Source organism: Rhinoraja longicauda, chromosome 12, assembly GCF_053455715.1.
Source record: "Rhinoraja longicauda isolate Sanriku21f chromosome 12, sRhiLon1.1, whole genome shotgun sequence".
In the NCBI taxonomy this organism is placed as follows: Eukaryota; Metazoa; Chordata; class Chondrichthyes; order Rajiformes; family Arhynchobatidae; genus Rhinoraja; species Rhinoraja longicauda.
Window position 1 is genome coordinate 36,216,178 of NC_135964.1, and position 17,518 is coordinate 36,233,695.

At 41.9% G+C, this 17,518-nt stretch overlaps 1 protein-coding gene across 1 annotated transcript in view; it reads left to right on the top strand.

Moving 5' to 3' along the window:
- The window catches only part of LOC144598560 (histone-binding protein RBBP7), a 32,277-nt gene that overhangs the window by 7,592 nt on the left and 7,167 nt on the right, over positions 1 to 17,518 (top strand). The window contains exons 3-8 of the mRNA XM_078408740.1: positions 5,679 to 5,824; positions 7,061 to 7,234; positions 11,009 to 11,124; positions 11,392 to 11,552; positions 12,590 to 12,716; positions 12,866 to 12,943. Coding sequence (XP_078264866.1) covers positions 5,679 to 5,824; positions 7,061 to 7,234; positions 11,009 to 11,124; positions 11,392 to 11,552; positions 12,590 to 12,716; positions 12,866 to 12,943 — 802 coding nt within the window. The remainder of the gene's footprint in view (positions 1 to 5,678; positions 5,825 to 7,060; positions 7,235 to 11,008; positions 11,125 to 11,391; positions 11,553 to 12,589; positions 12,717 to 12,865; positions 12,944 to 17,518) is intronic.

A 17,518-nucleotide genomic window follows, 5' to 3' on the forward strand; every position in this document is an offset into this window, starting at 1 on the left:
TAACTGACTAAGCAAAGGTCTTTTTCATGTATGCCTTAGCAATCTTCTGTTTGTTACCAAAATGCTCTTTAAGCAACTCTCGCCATTTGATAGCCCTTATCCGCAGCCAAATGTCGACAACTTTTAACAAGCTGGTTTGAATATCCGCTTGTGTATTGCTCCAGAAATCATAAGCTATCTCTGTGACTTGTAGTTTTCTTTTCCACTCCTTCTTCAAACGCTACTATGAAAGTTTCATATTGTAAAGGATCACCATCATATTTAGGAATTTCCATTGGGGGTAAGGTGGAAGAGAGATTTTGTTGAACCAGGAGCTCGCTGATTCTCGTTTGATTCCTTACTAATTCATAGAATTCATTTTGAGATCCCTGGCTTAGTGCAGATCAATCCGGATAAACTTTGTCACGAGTCCCATAATCAGTTGTGTGTCTCTGGCTGGGTGCAGGTAGCTGATGAACAGGCCTTTGAGAAGAGTACTGGGTTGGCTCATTTCGAGCCTTAACAGACATCCCAAAGGTAGGTTGCTTCGGTCTAGCACCCAGTTGCTTTGGTGAAGTTTTATCGGCCATCCACTTACTCGGTGCCAGTTCGGCTTCACAGGACCAGACTGAATCTGGCTGTGGGTTGACTTTAGCTGCTGTTTCCAGCTTAGTAGCTCCTTCTTGGATTAAGGAACTCTTCGTCTGAGATACATTCGAGCCGCATTTTGATCTTTGGCCTTCCAGTATGTCCCTCCTTGCTCCAGCAGCTGCCAGCTTTGTGGCTATTTCCAACTGTTCCTTCTCTCTCTTCAGCTGTTCTGCTTGTCTTCTCAGCTGTTCTTCTTGTCTCTCAGCCTCTCTCTTCAGCTGTTCTTGTTCCTCAATCTCATATTTTTTCTCTAAGGCGGCAGCTTCTAGCGAGAGAGCAGCCATCTCAGCTTCAGCTTCCATTTGAGCAGAGACCCTCGTAGTTGAACTGGCTACAGAACCAGATTTACGTCTGGATCTTCGCGTTGAAACGTTCGAGACACTATCCTGAGGTATAATTTCTTCTCTCACTTCAACACGTTGCATCATACCTTTTACTGTAAAGTAATGTTTGAGCTTCGGACAACCACTTCTCCGCGTCAGCCATGAAACCATCAAAAAATTCCACCCTCTCTTGGAACCACTGAATGTGCCATTCGAGTTGCTCCTTTGGTAGTTGTAAACACAGTATTGAGTATTGTTTTTCTCCAACCCATGGCAAAGGTTGAATAGTTGATCCAGATTAGATTGTACAATGTTCCCATTCTCATCTGATTCCATTAGTTCCTTCCGATATTCAATTAATTTGATGACCTGCTTCCACAACTTGTCTCTATCCTTCTGGCATCTTTCCAGATAGACTGCCTCTCCCTTTTCCGAAATGTTAATGTCTCTTTTCTCATATCTACTTGATATCTCGTATCCGCATCTCCCTCCTGTGGCGGTTCTTCATACTTACCTGAAAGAAGATCCATGATGAATTGGTGCTTATCGCTATGTTCCAGAAACACCAGAAGAATTCAAAACAGATTGAATATTTTTTCAAAACACATCATTAATTCCAAGGCTGAGAGTCTTCGGCCAGCACCTATGGTAAATAATCGCTAGCTGAGCACCTTATCTTGTAGAAGTTCACAACATCGTTAATATTCAAGGTCAAGTCAAGTCAAGTCAATTTTATTTGTATAGCACATTTAAAAACAACCCACGTTGACCAAAGTGCTGTACATTTGATTAGGTTCCAATAGAAAAAAAATGAAAACATACAGTAGCACGCAAACAGTTCACAGCGCCTCCTCAATGAGCCTCAAACGCTAGGGAGTAGAAATATGTTTTGAGCCTGGACTTAAAGGAGTCGATGGAGGGGGCAGTTCTGATCGGGAGAGGGATGCTGTTCCACAGTCTAGGAGCTGCAACCGCAAAAGCGCGGTCACCCCTGAGTTTAAGCCTAGACCGCGGGATAGTGAATAGCCCCAAGTCGGCCGATCTGAGGGACCTGGAGTTAGAGAGGGGGGTTAGAAGATTTTTGATGTGGGGGGGGGAGTGTCCATTTAGGGCTTTATACGTGAATAGGAGGAGCTTGAAGTTGATTCTGTACCGTACAGGGAGCCAGTGGAGAGAGGCCAGAATCGGGGTGATGTGGTCCCTTTTACGGGTACCCGTCAGGAGTCTCGCTGCGGCGTTTTGGACCAGTTGCAGGCGGGACAGGGAAGATTGGCTGATCCCAGTGTATAGGGAGTTGCAGTAGTCTAGGCGGGAGGAAATGAAAGCGTGAATGATTTTTTCTGTGTCGTCGAATTTGAGGAAAGGTTTGATTTTAGCTATGGTTCGAAGTTGGAAGAAGCTGGCTTTTACCACAGCGTTGACTTGCTTATCAAATTTTAATGCAGAGTCAAATATCATGCCGAGGTTTTTGACATGCGGTTTGACTAGGCAGGATAGGCTTCCAAGACTGCCTGTTATCAATTTGATGGAGTCGGGGGGGCCGAATAGGATGACCTCAGACTTGCTCTCATTTAATTGGAGGAAGTTCTGTGCCATCCAACATTTTATGTCCTCAAGGCAGTGTGAGAGGCTGTTTAAATTTGACTGGTTGTTGGGTTTCAGGGGGAGGTAAAGCTGAGTGTCATCGGCATAGCAGTGGAAAGAAATGCCGTGCCTTTGAATGATTTGGCCAAGGGGGAGCATGTATAGAGAGAAGAGAATGGGGCCTAGGATGGAGCCTTGTGGAACTCCGCAGGAGAGGCTAGCTGGAGCAGAGGAATAACTGCCTATGTTGATGGCGAAACTCCTATCTTTGAGGTACGAAGCGAACCAGCTCAGGGCAGTGCCATCAATGCCAACCGCGTACCGGAGACGGTCAATAAGGATGGTGTGGTCCACTGTATCGAATGCTGCGCTGAGGTCGAGAAGGAGCAGGATTGCACAGTCGCCGGTGTCGATGGCGAGAAGCAGGTCGTTGTGTACCTTCAACAAGGCAGACTCTGTGCTGTGGTGGGCTCTGAAACCTGACTGGAAACTTTCCAGGATGGTGTTTTGGTGCAGGTAGGGCACTAATTGGTTAAGGATTGCCTTTTCAAGGACTTTTGACAGGAATGGCAGTTTGGAAATGGGTCTGTAGTTGCTAGGCAAGGTGGGGTCTAGGTTAGGTTTTTTCAGTAGGGGCTGGACCACCGCGTGCTTGAAACTGGTTGGAACAGTGCCAGTGGCCAGAGATCTGTTGATAATAGAGAGGATGCTGGGACCAGCTATTGCAATGACATCCTTCAGAAGGGCAGTGGGGGCAGGATCAAGGGGGCAGGTTGCAGGTTTCATAGTGGAGACAAGCTTTGCAAGGGAGGATAGAGTGACGGGTTGGAAGCAGTCCAATTTAGATGAACAGACTAGTGAGACAGCTAGGTCACGGGTGGGAGGGGAAATGTTCATTCTAATATTCTCAACTTTGTTGGTGAAAAATTTAGCGAATTCTTCGCAGTTAGCAGGGGACCCAACTAAGCTGGTACTGGGGGCGGGACATATGACAGAGGTAATTGTTCTAAATAGGACCTTGGAGTTATGAGAGTTTTTCGAAATAAGGTCGGAGAAGTATTGTGCTCTAGCAGACTTTACTGCTTCCTGGTATTTGAGAAGATTGTTTCTCAGAATTTCGAAGGAAATTTGAAGCTTGTCACATTTCCATCTCCTTTCTGATTTTCTGCACTCCCTTCTTAGGGCTTTGGTGGTGTCATTGAGCCACGGCCGACCTTTGGGCTTAGGCTTTTTCATTTTAAGGGGAGCGATAGAATCCAGGATGGAAGAGCAAGTGATATTAAATAAAGAGGCGAGATCCTCAGTGCTGAGATGGGGGGGAGAGGCCTCAATAGTGCAGATGTTGGGGGCAGCTGTGAGAGCCTCGGAGAATTTACTGGCAGTCAATGAATTTATGTCGCGGGAGTAGCGAACAGGGAGATGAGATTTTGCGGGAGATAAAGGCAGAGATGCGTCAAAAATGATAGCGCTGTGGTCCGATAGACAGGCTTCAGTAGTTTCAATGTTGTTGATTGGGAATCCGGACGATAACACTAGGTCGAGAGTATGGCCTAACTTGTGAGTGGGTCCCGTGGTGTGAAGAGTCAGATTGAAGGACTCAACCAGGTGCATAAATTCACTCACAAGAGGCTTAGTGGGACAGCAAACATGAATATTAAAGTCACCAAGAATCATGATCCGGTCAAATTTGGGCAAAATGCTAGAAATCAGATCAGCAAATTGGGTGATGAAGTCCTTATGCATTTTTGGAGGGCGATACACAAGAACAATTAAGAGGGGGTAGGCTAGGCCCACTTTAATTAGTTGCACCTCGAAACTGGAGAAATGATCAGCGTTCAGGAGGCGGCAGTTGAAATGTTTCTTAAACACAGTGGCTAAGCCCCCACCGCGTCCAGAGAGCCTAGGCGAGGTGAAGAAGTGACAGTTATCAGGACAGAGTTCCACGAGTGGAGCAAGCTCACCAGGGTTAAGCCAGGATTCTGTGAGCAGTAGGAAGTCCAATCCACGGGTGATGAAGAAGTCGTTGAGGTCGTGCTCTGCGAGTTTGATTTTCTTATCTCCTCGTAGCATAAACAAGCTTCTTGTATCAAATAGTACTTCTGCAGAATTTTCTCACAGGCTTTTAAGTTTTTAAAACTTCTCGACTTAAAATTACGACTAAACAGTCGTCTACTCACGGTACCCGGTCAATGAAGTCTTCAATCTTCTAATGACCCAGGTGTAGACTGTGTCAATTTGCCTTCGACCGGCAGATTCTTTGTTCCAGGATTTCAGCTCTAATCTCTGACAGAGATTCAGCTTTTTCAGTTCCACTGGTGAATCGGATTTTGCTTGTAGAACGTCTTTCTTAGATTCTTCTGTTAGAATAGTTTTTTTGCTCAAAGTCCATTCGGAGGAAAACTTTTTACTCTCCTCCATTCAGAGAAGCTTTTTACTCTATCTCCATTCAAAGAAAAGTTTTTTACTCTAATGTAATGGCAGTTTCTATACCTTCTCAAAGTCCCAACGTCGATAGCCATTACTTCTCGGGGATGGAATGGAGGTATAGCTTACGCACACACCGCACTCTGAGATAACAAAAACGAATCTTCCAAACGCTGTTTCTTGATTAATTGGTCTTTATTAAAGTAGCACAAATCAAAAGAGTAATTCATAATTTTTCGTTCTTATCAACTGTTTCTTCAAACAATACAGTAAAAATCATGTAGTCGTTACCGTGTGGTCCTTGTGAGTGTGGCTGGCATGAGAGTGGTAACAAAACGGTATTCTCTCCATCCTCTGAGACTAAACTGACCCACAATCTCTGTCGCTACGCTAGCCTCCTCCCATGTGGACACTCCCATTACGTATCAAATCACACCCACAAGCATGCAAAAAGACAGAAACTAGAAATATTAAACATAGCCATAATACAATGACAGTAACTAAATTAAGCGTAAATGGCTCCTACACAAACTCTGTGGAGATATTCAGCATTATAATAAGTTAAAAGTTGAAGATTCGTGATGGGAAGCCGAGTTATCAAAGTGTTACCATTTAAAAATATTTCTCCAAATATTTTTTTAGATTTTATGCTGAGTATCAGTTTAAATCTTCAGTAAAAACATCAGCGGTGAAGAGTGTTTTATCTGTTTTGTGCAGGCCTGAAGGAAAAGATTATAGCGTTCACCGTTTGGTGTTAGGAACACACACATCCGACGAACAAAATCATTTGGTTATTGCAAGTGTCCAGATCCCCAACGATGATGCTCAGTTTGATGCTTCTCACTATGATAGTGAGAAGGGAGGTATGTACTGGGACGTTACGCAGGCTTAAAAGTATCTCTCTAATACTCTTTCATGCTCAAGATTCCAGCATCTTGAGTTTCTCGTGTCTCTGTGGTGTATGTTTCATCCTGTATTTAGCTCCTTGTGTTTGGAAGTCAAGCTATTGGGTAATGATCTCGGGGCCCTTTTAAATCTGTTAGATTATCTGTTAGGTTATCTAGTAGAATTATGTATCGCATCTAGAGACCTTTTGCCTATTTGAAATATAATTCTCAAACAATTTTACTCATTGTCATTTTGTTTTTCAGTATTCATCTTATTGGTCTACCATAGGTTCATTTTTTTGGGCTATGCTGTCTAGAATTTAAATCTAAATTTCATAAACAGCACTCGGATCAATGACATTGCTAAATGCCAAATTTCTCACTTGTTTTAGAAGGTCATTATCAAATTGTAAATTTATTAATGTATTTGTTTAGTGCACATTAAAATTACAGAAAGTTGACCAACTTCCTTCGAGATGGAGAATCAACAAAATAGTTTGACACTTTGAATTTTCTCCTCGAATCCCAATGTTGTAAATATCAGAATTAAGGGATATAATTGGGATACATTCATTAACTAGTTTTCATGCCAAATGGTTTCTTACCCAATTGTACACAAAACCTCTTTACACATTCCCTCGAGAGATAGAGAGACGTGTTGTGCTTTTGGATTTGATGTTTAGATGTGTTCTGCTTGCTTTCTCTTTTTTGGAAACAAAATATCGATTAATATGTTCAGTTTTACTATACAAGGCATTATATTATACACCCACAGTGTGAGTTTGCCTATTAGCAGTGGAATTGATTTGAAATTATCCCGTTTTATTTCAAACAGACATTACTGTTGCGCAAGTACACGGTCTCCTATCAATTGGACCAATATCTAATTTACTACGATGCAAGTTAAAAGTATGAACTACCAGAGGCCCAATGTTTGTTTTTTGTAACATGCACCTTCTCGGTATATATTTTGGAGTGTGGGGGGGGTGGGCGGGGGCATGTCAGTAATATTTAATGGGAATGCTTTCTAATCTGCTTCATTTGCTTTTCTCCCACTGTGAAAAGGATGTGATTGGAAATATTCCTTTAATTGTTGCTGAATAATTGCGACTAGTTTGCAGAACAGAATATGCTTTCCTTTATGTTATGATTTGCTGGCCTAATGTTGCCAATTAAGATAAACTATTGTAATGTATCATTTTCATTTTTCAGAATTTGGTGGATTTGGGTCTGTAAGTGGCAAAATAGAAATTGAAATTAAGATCAATCACGAGGGTGAAGTGAATAGGGCACGTTATATGCCACAGAATCCATGTATTATTGCCACCAAAACTCCAACCTCTGATGTGCTTGTCTTTGATTATACCAAACATCCATCTAAACCGGGTAAGGAACATTGTTCATTTTGTTCATTATGACATCATACACACTAAAAAGTCGGTGCATGGAGGAGCCTATAAATGCAGAAATGTGACTTTGCAGAGGTTATATGAACAACAGTGCCCTCCATAATGTTTGGGACAAAGACTCATTTATTTATTTGCCTCTATACTGTATAATTTGAGATTTGTAAAAGAAAAAATCACATGTGGTTCAAGTGCACATTGTCAGATTTTAATAAAGGCCATTTTTATACATTTTGGTTTCACCATGTAGAAATTACAGCAGTGTTTATACATAGTCCCCCCATTTCAGGGCACCATAATGTTTGGGACACAGCAATGTCAAGTAAATGAAAGTGGTCATGTTTAGTATTTTGTTGCATATCCTTTGCATGCAATGATTGCTTGAAGTCTGTGGTTCATGGACATCACCAGTTGTTGGGTGTCTTCATTGGTGATGCTCCGCCAGGCCTGTATTGCAGCCATCTTTAGATTATGCTTGTTTTGGGGGCTAGTCCCCTTCCGTTTTCTCTTCAGCATATAAAAGGCATGCTCAATTTGGATTCAGATCGGATGATTGACTTGGCCACTCAAGAATTGACCATGTTTAGCTTTGAAAATTGCTTTGTTGCCTTAGCAGTATGTTTGGGATCATTGTCTTACTGGAGAATGAACCGCCGGCCAATGCGTTTTGAGGCATTTGTTTGAACTTGAGCAAATAGGATGTGTCTAAACCAGGCATATGAATTTTCCGTGTTTTTAAAATCCATTTTCCACGCCTTTTGCATGATTTCCATGTTTTTCACTTTGCCAAATAAACAGAGAAATCGGATCGGAAAAAATGAAAGGAATAAAAATGAACGGTGTATAGACATGTAATGAATACTAGGGTTCTGCGAGAACCCCCTGCGCCCTGGAAGTCTCGCCGAAAATGTGGTACCTAGGCTGGGCAAGGCAGCCAATCTGGACCTCATCGGGACTTGCACAGTCGATCGGTGGGTTGAATTTGCAACCTGCAGCCGGGGCTCTGGAACTCCAGCCCAGCTGGAGCCAGCAACTCTACCCCCATAGCTGACTCCCTTGGCCAGCTGGATAAACCAGCAAAGCTCTGGAACCAAGAGTTCCAGAAAATCAGTGGTGGAACTGTAATGAGTAAATATTAAATTTAAGTGCAAGATTATATAACTAAATTAATTAAGACAGGGTTAAAATATAAAACACAGCAGAAAAGCCAATTACTGCCTTTTTGGGCTGCCCAGGCCATAACACCCCCACTGCCCTGTTTCACAGATGAGGTGCTGTGCTTTGGATCTTGGGCAGTTCTTTCTCTCCTCCATACTTTGCTCTTGCCATCACTCTGATACAAGTTAATCTTTGTCTTATCTGTCCACAAGACTTTTTCCAGAACCGTGGTTGGTCTTTTAAGTACTTCTAGGCAAACTGTAACCTGGCCATCCTATTTTTGCAGCTAACCAGTGTAGCCTCTGTATTTCTGTATGAAGTCTTCTGCGGACAGTGATCATTGACAAATCCACACCTGACTCCTGAAGAGTGTTTCTGATCTGTCGGACAGATGTTTGGGGATTTTTCTTTATTATAGAGAGAATTCTTCTGACACCAGCTGTGGCGGTCTTCCTTGGCCTGCCAGTCCCTTTGCGATTAGTAAGCTCACCAGTGCTCTTTCTTCTTAATGACGTTCCAAACAGTTGATTTTGATAAGCCTAAGATTTGGCTGAAGTCTCTAACAGTTTTAGTCTTCTTTTTCAGTCTCATAATGGCTTCTTTGACTTTCATTGGCACAACTTTGGTCCTTATAAACAGCAATAAAAGTTTCCAAAGGTGATGGAAAGACTAGGTGCTGAGAGCTCTCTTATACCTGCATTAAGGAGGCATTTTAAAACACCTGAGCAATTACAAACACCTGTGAAGCCATGTGTCCTAAACATTATGGTGCCCTGAAATGGGGGACCAAGTATAAACACTGCTGTAATTTCTACATGGTCAAACCAAAATGTATAAAAATCCCCTTTAATAAAATCTGACAATGTGTACTTTAACCAAGTGTTTTTTTTCCCCCTCTATTACGAATCTCAAATTGTGGAGTAAGAGGCAAATAAATAAATGATGGGTCTTTGTCCCAAACATTATGGAGGGCACTGTAAATTAGTGCTTTTCATGAGTGAAGACAGATGCAAGGTACAGTTGAGAGACAAGATAGATTAAACTTTGATAACAAGGAGTCTTTAGAAATGTTGGCTAAACTTAATGAAGGTGCATCAACTGGTTAGAGAAGCTGGGACTATTTTATTTGGAGACGATAAGGGGGCAGGGGGGACGACGACTTAATAGAAGTATATAAATGATGAATGGTATGGACAGAGTGGATAACGAGACTGCTGTAGGAAAGAACTGCAGATGCTGGTTTAAATCAAAGGTAGACACAAAATGCTGGAGTAACTCAGCGGGACAGGCAACATCTCTGGAGAGAAAGAATGGGTGACGTTTTGGTTCGAGAAGGGTCCCGGCTCAAAACGTCACCCATTCCTTCTCTTCAGAGATGCTGCCTGTCCAGCTGAGTTACTGCAGCATTTTGTGTCTACCTAAAGAGACTGCTGTTTTGGTTCGAGGAAGTCTAAAGGCTGCAGATATGAAATAAATAGTAGTAAGAGTAATATAAAGAAAATCTTTTTAACACTGGGATTGGAATCTGAAATGTACTTCCTGAAGATGTGGCTTTCAAGAGGAAATAAATAGAATATATGATGATAAATTTGCACGGCTATAAGGAAGGAGTGGGAGGTTTAAATAAGTAGATTGCTCTGGTGGAGTTGCTGTGGACACAAAGCTGAATGGCCTTGTATGCTGTTAACATTGCCATAATTCTGAGAGTTAATTAAGTCACGGTGAAACAAATTAAATCAAAGTAGTGAAACGTTAATAAATGGACCATTAAAAACCCTACATATATTTGATCTACCCAAATAGATAAAAGGTAGCATTCCGAACTCTAAACATTTTGCAAATTGCCAAAACTGTTTTCAGATTAGCATGTGTAAGTTTTAAATAGCAGCGGGTAAATATATTGCACTTTGATAGCATGACCATCTCAATCTCATCTATAATGCTTGAAAAACTGCACTAAATCTGGATGAAATTTTGATTATTTGGAGATGAAGGGGGTGCAATTTGTGTGTAATGTGAATTTATTACTGCCCCAAAAAGCTATTTGTTTATTAAAATGTAACTTTTTCCTCTAGATTTGAAATATAAAGAAATTCCTATCTGTCGTCCCTTTGGGGCTAATGGAAGAAGTTTCATTGAAATTGGTGTTATATTTTTTAAGTTATTCGTATTTTAAAGTTTAAATCTATCTCCTAGGGAGGGAGGATAAAGGGGGTTGAGGGGGATGGAGTGGTGGGGGGGGGAGGGTGTGGGGAGAAGGGGGTTCTGCACCAATGCAGAAGAGGTTTGGGCCCAACAGGTCCACTTGGTCTAGTTTTTTCTTAAAATTAGGGATTTTGTTAATGGTTATAAAGTACAGTTCAAAATAAAAACACCATTGTCTTTAAAACAAAACCTACAAAACGCCCAGCTTGGTATGGGGAGGCAGTTATTGTAAATAAACTTAGCTAGATTTTCCTTGCCCTACACTATAATATCTCTATAATAACTATCTGTTTACGGTGGTGTGTGTACAATATTTATTTTGTATATAAGGCTAGTTTTTGAGTTAAACGGGGGCCGACTGTAATCGGCTGGTTTGATTGTTTCACATTAGATCCAAGTGGCGAGTGTAATCCTGATCTGCGGCTACGTGGCCATCAAAAAGAAGGGTATGGCCTCTCCTGGAACCCAAATCTGAGTGGACATCTTCTTAGTGCTTCTGATGATCATGTAGGTGCACGTGTTGCTTCAGTGTTTGACTGATCAAATGAGTAAACAACTGTATTGCAAGCCTTTTGCACAAGGTGGTTGTAAACTGCAGCCAAATCTAAGAATGAAGAACTTTGATCATTATTGTCATGTAACTCTGCTAATAGATGGGCAAAAATTTATATTTTTAAAACAACTAAGCTACTACATGATTAGGTTTTCAGACTGGGTATCGCTTTCTCCAAATTAAGATTGGTAATAATTTAAATTCTGTCTATTTTTCCACAGACTATCTGTCTTTGGGACATTAGTGCAGGTCCAAAAGAAGGAAAGATAGTTGATGCTAAAACAATCTTTACAGGTCACACTGCAGTTGTAGAAGATGTGTCCTGGCATTTATTACACGAATCCTTGTTTGGATCAGTGGCTGATGACCAGAAACTCATGATGTGAGTATAAGATTAATGTTAATTTTTAAGAGTCAATACTGTAACCATTGAAACAACAGGAAATGATAATGTTACTTCCTGTAGACCAGAGGTATTTGCTAATATTAAGGGCTATAATCCCAATATCTATCTTTTTCTCTTTATAATATATATCCTGACTCTGGCAACATCTCAGAGCTGGCAGGCTGTGGATGGCAGCCCAGAGACGCATGGAGCAGCACATCTGCTGAGGGCTGCAGGTGAGGGAGAGGGGACCACCATTGACCACTTTATCAATACCACTGCTGTAGACTAGTAGCAAGTGTTTTGTGGACAGCGTTGTCCCAAGTACATTAATATTTTCCAGTGAACATTCTGGTCTTTTGCAGTGCCATACAATGCATGTTCTCATGCAATAAGGAGAGTTTTATAGCAACTAGTCTTCATGTTCATTTTTTTGTTCTCACAACTTTTGAGTGTTTTCTGTCAATATTGTTCAATGCTTCATGAAAAATTGGTACCATTTTATACTACAGCCATAAATAGATGGTTTTGAGCTTCTACTACAGACTACTAGATTTTCAGATGAGCAGACATTTTCCAACCATTGCCTCTGTCTCTTTCAGGGGGTATTCTTCGCCTAAATGGCTTTTCTTCATGTGTGAGTGCCAGCAGGTGACATAGATTTAAATCTGCATTTACCTCTTTCCTGTGTTGGATTTTCAGCACAGTCATCACATAGAAACAGGAATTCTTGATGTTTTGTTTTCTCTTCTAGCCAGTTATAGAAGTCAATTGCCGAATCTTATGAATGGTCAGATGAGATTTGAACCTAAGGCCTTGCATCCAGTTACTATCTCAACTAAAGTGTATAAAATGAAAGGTGGAAATTGCTGATGGTCAATTGGGCAAAACTTCAAATGGTCTTGGTCTGCACAGAACACACAACGATCTGACCTTGCACTGTTTATGATATTGCAAACATCTCATTGTGATAAAAGTTATCTTGTGTTTTTGAATTTCTTGCTAAAGTTCAAGTTCATATTTTTGTTTTGCAGTTGGGATACCAGGTCAAATAATACTTCAAAGCCTAGCCATTCTGTGGATGCTCACACAGCTGAAGTCAACTGCTTGTCTTTCAATCCATACAGTGAATTTATCCTAGCAACTGGCTCTGCTGACAAGGTCAATATTTTTGTTACCAACCCTATTCATTGCATGCATCGTCTTTCTACAAGTTTTTTACATTCTATAAATTCAGATTGTTTTCCAAAAAATGCACTATTAAAAGCAATGTGACTAAACATTTAATTTTTCCAATGTGTTATATTTAGACGGTGGCATTGTGGGACCTTCGAAATCTAAAATTAAAGCTTCATTCCTTTGAGTCGCACAAAGATGAGATCTTCCAGGTGAGCAGCATGAGTTTTTTTAACAGGAGATTGAGAGGTTTTTAGTTCAGTTAATGCTTCCTTGTTGGAATTGGGAGATGTAGGTTATACTTTACCATCTATTTTTCTTTTGTTTTATTTCTTGTCCATTAAATAGAAGTAATTTCCCATCAGATTATACTTCCTAGGAAATATCTTCCATTCCATTAAAAATTTGAGATTTGTCTGACAATGTCTTAAATTGTCAAGTACAGGTGCTCTTCGACTTACGTTCCGATAAACCCATCGTAAATTGAAAATATCGTAAGTTGAAAATTATTTAATACACCTAACCTACCAAACATCATAGCTGTGGCAGCTCCCAATTGTGGCTGACTGCCCAGCATCACGAGAGAGTATCATACCGCATACGACACTGCCAGTCTGAGCAGCGGACAGGTCTGCGAGTCTGGGAAAAGATCAAAATTCAAAGTACGGTTTCTACTGAATGTGTATCGCTTTTGCACCATTGTAAAGTCGAAATATCGTGCGCTGAAGCATAAGTCGTGGAGCATCTGTAGTTGGACTTTTGTACAGCAAAAGTAGTCTGTACATGAATTTCCCCCCTCCTGCCATTTCCAAATTGATAATTGTTCAAGTTATTTACACTTGCTGATGCACCCGTGTGGTAAATATTGATTGCGGCAGATAATTTTTAAATCTTAAGAAAATAGGGTATGACTTGGGAAACATTTTAGAGCTATCACAATGCTGGTAACGTAGAAATAGATTTATGTTGTGCATGGTAGAACATTGTTTGCATGGTAGAAATGCCTGCTCTTGCTCTTTAACTCGCCTTATAATTCTGGTTCAATCTATTAATATTAGTCTAGTACATATGGTCACTAAGTATCATTGCTGTAAAAATGACTTTGAGAGAGTGGAAGTGAATTTGAATATAGTGGTATTCCATGTTTTTCCTTTTCCAGGTTCAACACATACCATTGTATGGAAATGGCACAAGCCCCACACAATGCCACCAAAATAAATTGTATCTGACATTGAGAAAAGTGAACCATGTCTTCTCTTGCTCCTTTACCTGAGGAATTTTATAATTCTTCACTGATCTCTGCCATTGCTTTTTGGCGCACAGGACTGTACTTATTTGGTGCTGCTTTTATCTGGGCAGTCATTCCTTGGAAATTGTTCCTAAATGATACTTTCTTTCACAATATTTCTGCTGCTGAACTCTTTTTCTTTTCTGTTTTCCATCTGCATGCTTGACAAAAAATGCAAAATCCAGTGTTAATTTCCACAAGTGCTGAAAACATTGTTTCAGATCTTTCAATCTCTCCATTGTTCTTAAGTTGTTACACTATGCTCGACATTCATAAGCAGAATTGTCTTTGGATGTATCTAATTTTGCAATAGTCACTGAACCATCCCTTTACCTTGCAAAGATTTGGAGTAGAAACCTTGTTCACTGCCATGACCTGATGTTGGACTCAATTGTGAGCTTCTAGCACTATGCTATCAAGAAATCATTCTATTTCCACCTTTTGTATAATTACCTCTAAATTCATCTGCTGGTGAAATCCTCATCCAAACTGTTATTTCTGGACTTCCATGTTCCAGCATATTTGGTTGGCCTTTCTTATTCCATGTAAAGTTTTGCTGATGGACATTGAGGTTGTTTCGGAAGTTTAACAATCTTATTTCCTGTCACTTGAGCTTTCCTTTTAAAAAAACAAACCTTAAATGTTGATAGCCATGCTTTCATTTGTGAAAGCGAAAACTAGAGAAATTGCAGAACTTTGATGTAGATATTTTTACTGAGACCTATTGCAGCCCATCTACTTGGTTATTTTTAATCATCCTGCCCTTTAGTTAGAATCTTTACACAGTAAGAATGTAGGAAACCTTGAATCCTTTATGACTTTTCTTCTCTCAAGAAACTTGAAGTTTGGCATGGGGGCCATTCTGTATGTAAAAGCTTAACTTTTTATGGCTCGGCAGATCATAGTACAGGTTGCGCACCGATTTTCTGGCACCCTCTGTTCCAGAGCCTTTCTGGATTATCTGGATTATCTGTTTTTCCAGGCCAACAGAGGTTGCATGATAATGAAACAACAATACCCTCTTGGCCTGCCAATGACACCCCTCCTGTGTCTAAAGCACCATGGAGTGCAGAAACTAATATATATATATATATAAAATGAAACAATATGAATACAATGACCTGCTGAGCCATTCCTGTCTCCCTGGCCGCTTAGAACTTTGGCTTTCGACCCCACCCCCGACTCGCAAGGTGCACCACTCTGCCCTCCGCCCCACCCCCACTCTGCCCTCCTCCCCACCCCCACTCTTCCCTCCTCCCCACCCCCACTCTGCCCTCCTCCCCACCCCCACTCTGCCCTCCTCCCCACCCCCACTCTGCCCTCCTCCCCACCCCCACTCTGCCCTCCTCCCTACCCCCACTCTGCCCTCCTCCCCACCCCCACTCTGCCCTCCTCCCCACCCCCACACTGCCCTCCTCCCCACCCCCACTCTGCCCTTCTCCCCACCCCCACTCTGCCCTCCTCCCCACCCCCACTCTGCCCTCCTCCCCACCCCCACTCTGCCCTCCCCACCCCCACTCTGCCCTCCCCACCCCCACTCTGCCCTCCTCCCCACCCCCACTCAGCCCTCCTCCCCACCCCCACTCCGCCCTCCTCCCCACCCCCACTCTCCCCCTCTTCCCCCACTCTCCCTCGGCCGCCATGCCCACTCCCCTCCGTGAAGCTGTTGGCGGCGAAAGCCACTTACCAGTGCCCGTGCGTTCAACGCTGACTGCCAACGTGCGAGTCTCCCACGGGACCGGGTGAGGGGCGAGGGAACCACTGAGCCCGGGCAGGCGGTCCCACTGCCGGTGGCCATCTTGTTTTGGTGAGTGAGGAGCAAATGAAGTCGAACGTGCCCCATTGTGACGTCATAGGCTGAGTTCTTTCAAAAAATGGGTTAGAAACTAAATTTTTAAACTTTAATATCTCTAGCCTTATAAATGTAGCTTCAATTTGAATGAGAGTTGTTGCATATTGTGCCCAGGATAATGGTGAGTAACGTGGGCCAAAAATTGTGGCGCTATGGTGTACTGTTTTGGCTGTGCGAACCACAAAGGTAATGGTGCACACATACATACAAGCAGAGAGTTTTAGATTTATAATATAATATACTAGGCCAAGTGTACCCACTGAATTACTCCAGCACATTGTGTCCTTTTGTCTATTAACCATCATCTGCAGTCATCCCCAATAACTGCGCCGCTCCCTATGCACCTATAGTCCGTTAAAAGTAAATCCTCATTTTAACGACCATTGCGGAGGGTGTGGTGTTGGCAGCTATGGCTCTAAACTGCTGGGATAGTGGGAGCCGGGGATGGATCAGCAGGTCATTCAATTCGCATTCAGTTTACAATTCCATCTGTGGCGCTCGGGGAATTTCAACAGAGGTCTCATAATTTTGTCTGGATTTTAAGGGGGTATACTAGACTGAGGTGGACCCATTGGGTCCAAATCTCTCCTGGGGCAACCCTCCCCCAACTGACGATCCTGCGGGCCCGGCACCCCCCTCCAACTGACGAAGCCCGTTGCTGGGCGGGGAGTGTGCAGGCACGGACCCATTTGTTCTGTGCACAAAAGTACTTTAAATTGAACAACCTCCCCCCACTCGGGCGACACGCAAGCATTAGATGAACGGGACCCAACTGCGCAGGCGCGGACGTGAAAGTATTAGATGAGCGGGATCCAACTGCGCATCCCTCATTGGCTGTCACTAGGGCGGGTCCCATTGTGATGTCACACACTGAACATGGCAAGGTGGGTTTAATAAGGTCATTTTTAAACTTTAAAATCTCTAACTTAAAAAATGTATAAGACCAATTTGAATGAAACTTGGACGAACAATGGTCACCCAGGACAATGGTGAGTACGGTGGTTCTAAAATTGTTGCGCTATCGTGTGTGTGGGTGAAAACCACCCGCACAAACGGAACAAAAAAGTGCACAAGAAACGCACGGGACAAACAAGATGAGAGTTTTAGTAATATAATAATAATACTAATAATGATAATAAATGGTGGGGAGAGACCATCATCTGCTGTAAAATTGGTGTTCAACCTGTGTCAACCTACTGTGCGTTGACATTAAGGACCTCTCCAGGCCTCTTATTTAAAAAAAATCTTTAATTTTATTGATTATTTGTGAGTGCAATAAATTATTGGAAATAATCTCTGGTTTTCATGCTGCTGCCTTAGTATTCCTATTAAAATGAGCAGAGGCTCGTCTTTTGAGTCATGACAATGAGATAGTTAGTGTACAATGTGCTCTCACACCACCTTGCCAACATTTTTTGCCTGGATCATCTATTTTATTAGGACAACAGGCCTGTAGAATTGGTCATTTGAAATTAATAATGGCATGTTATATAATTCTCTAGTGGGTTACAATTAAAATTTATATGGCTATACATTGAAAACATGATTATGAACTTCAGTGGACTGCTTGTATCTTTCTATGTCAGTTAATTCAAATCATATGGAACTACCTTTCATTAGAATGATTCAGGATCTGATTGTCTATAT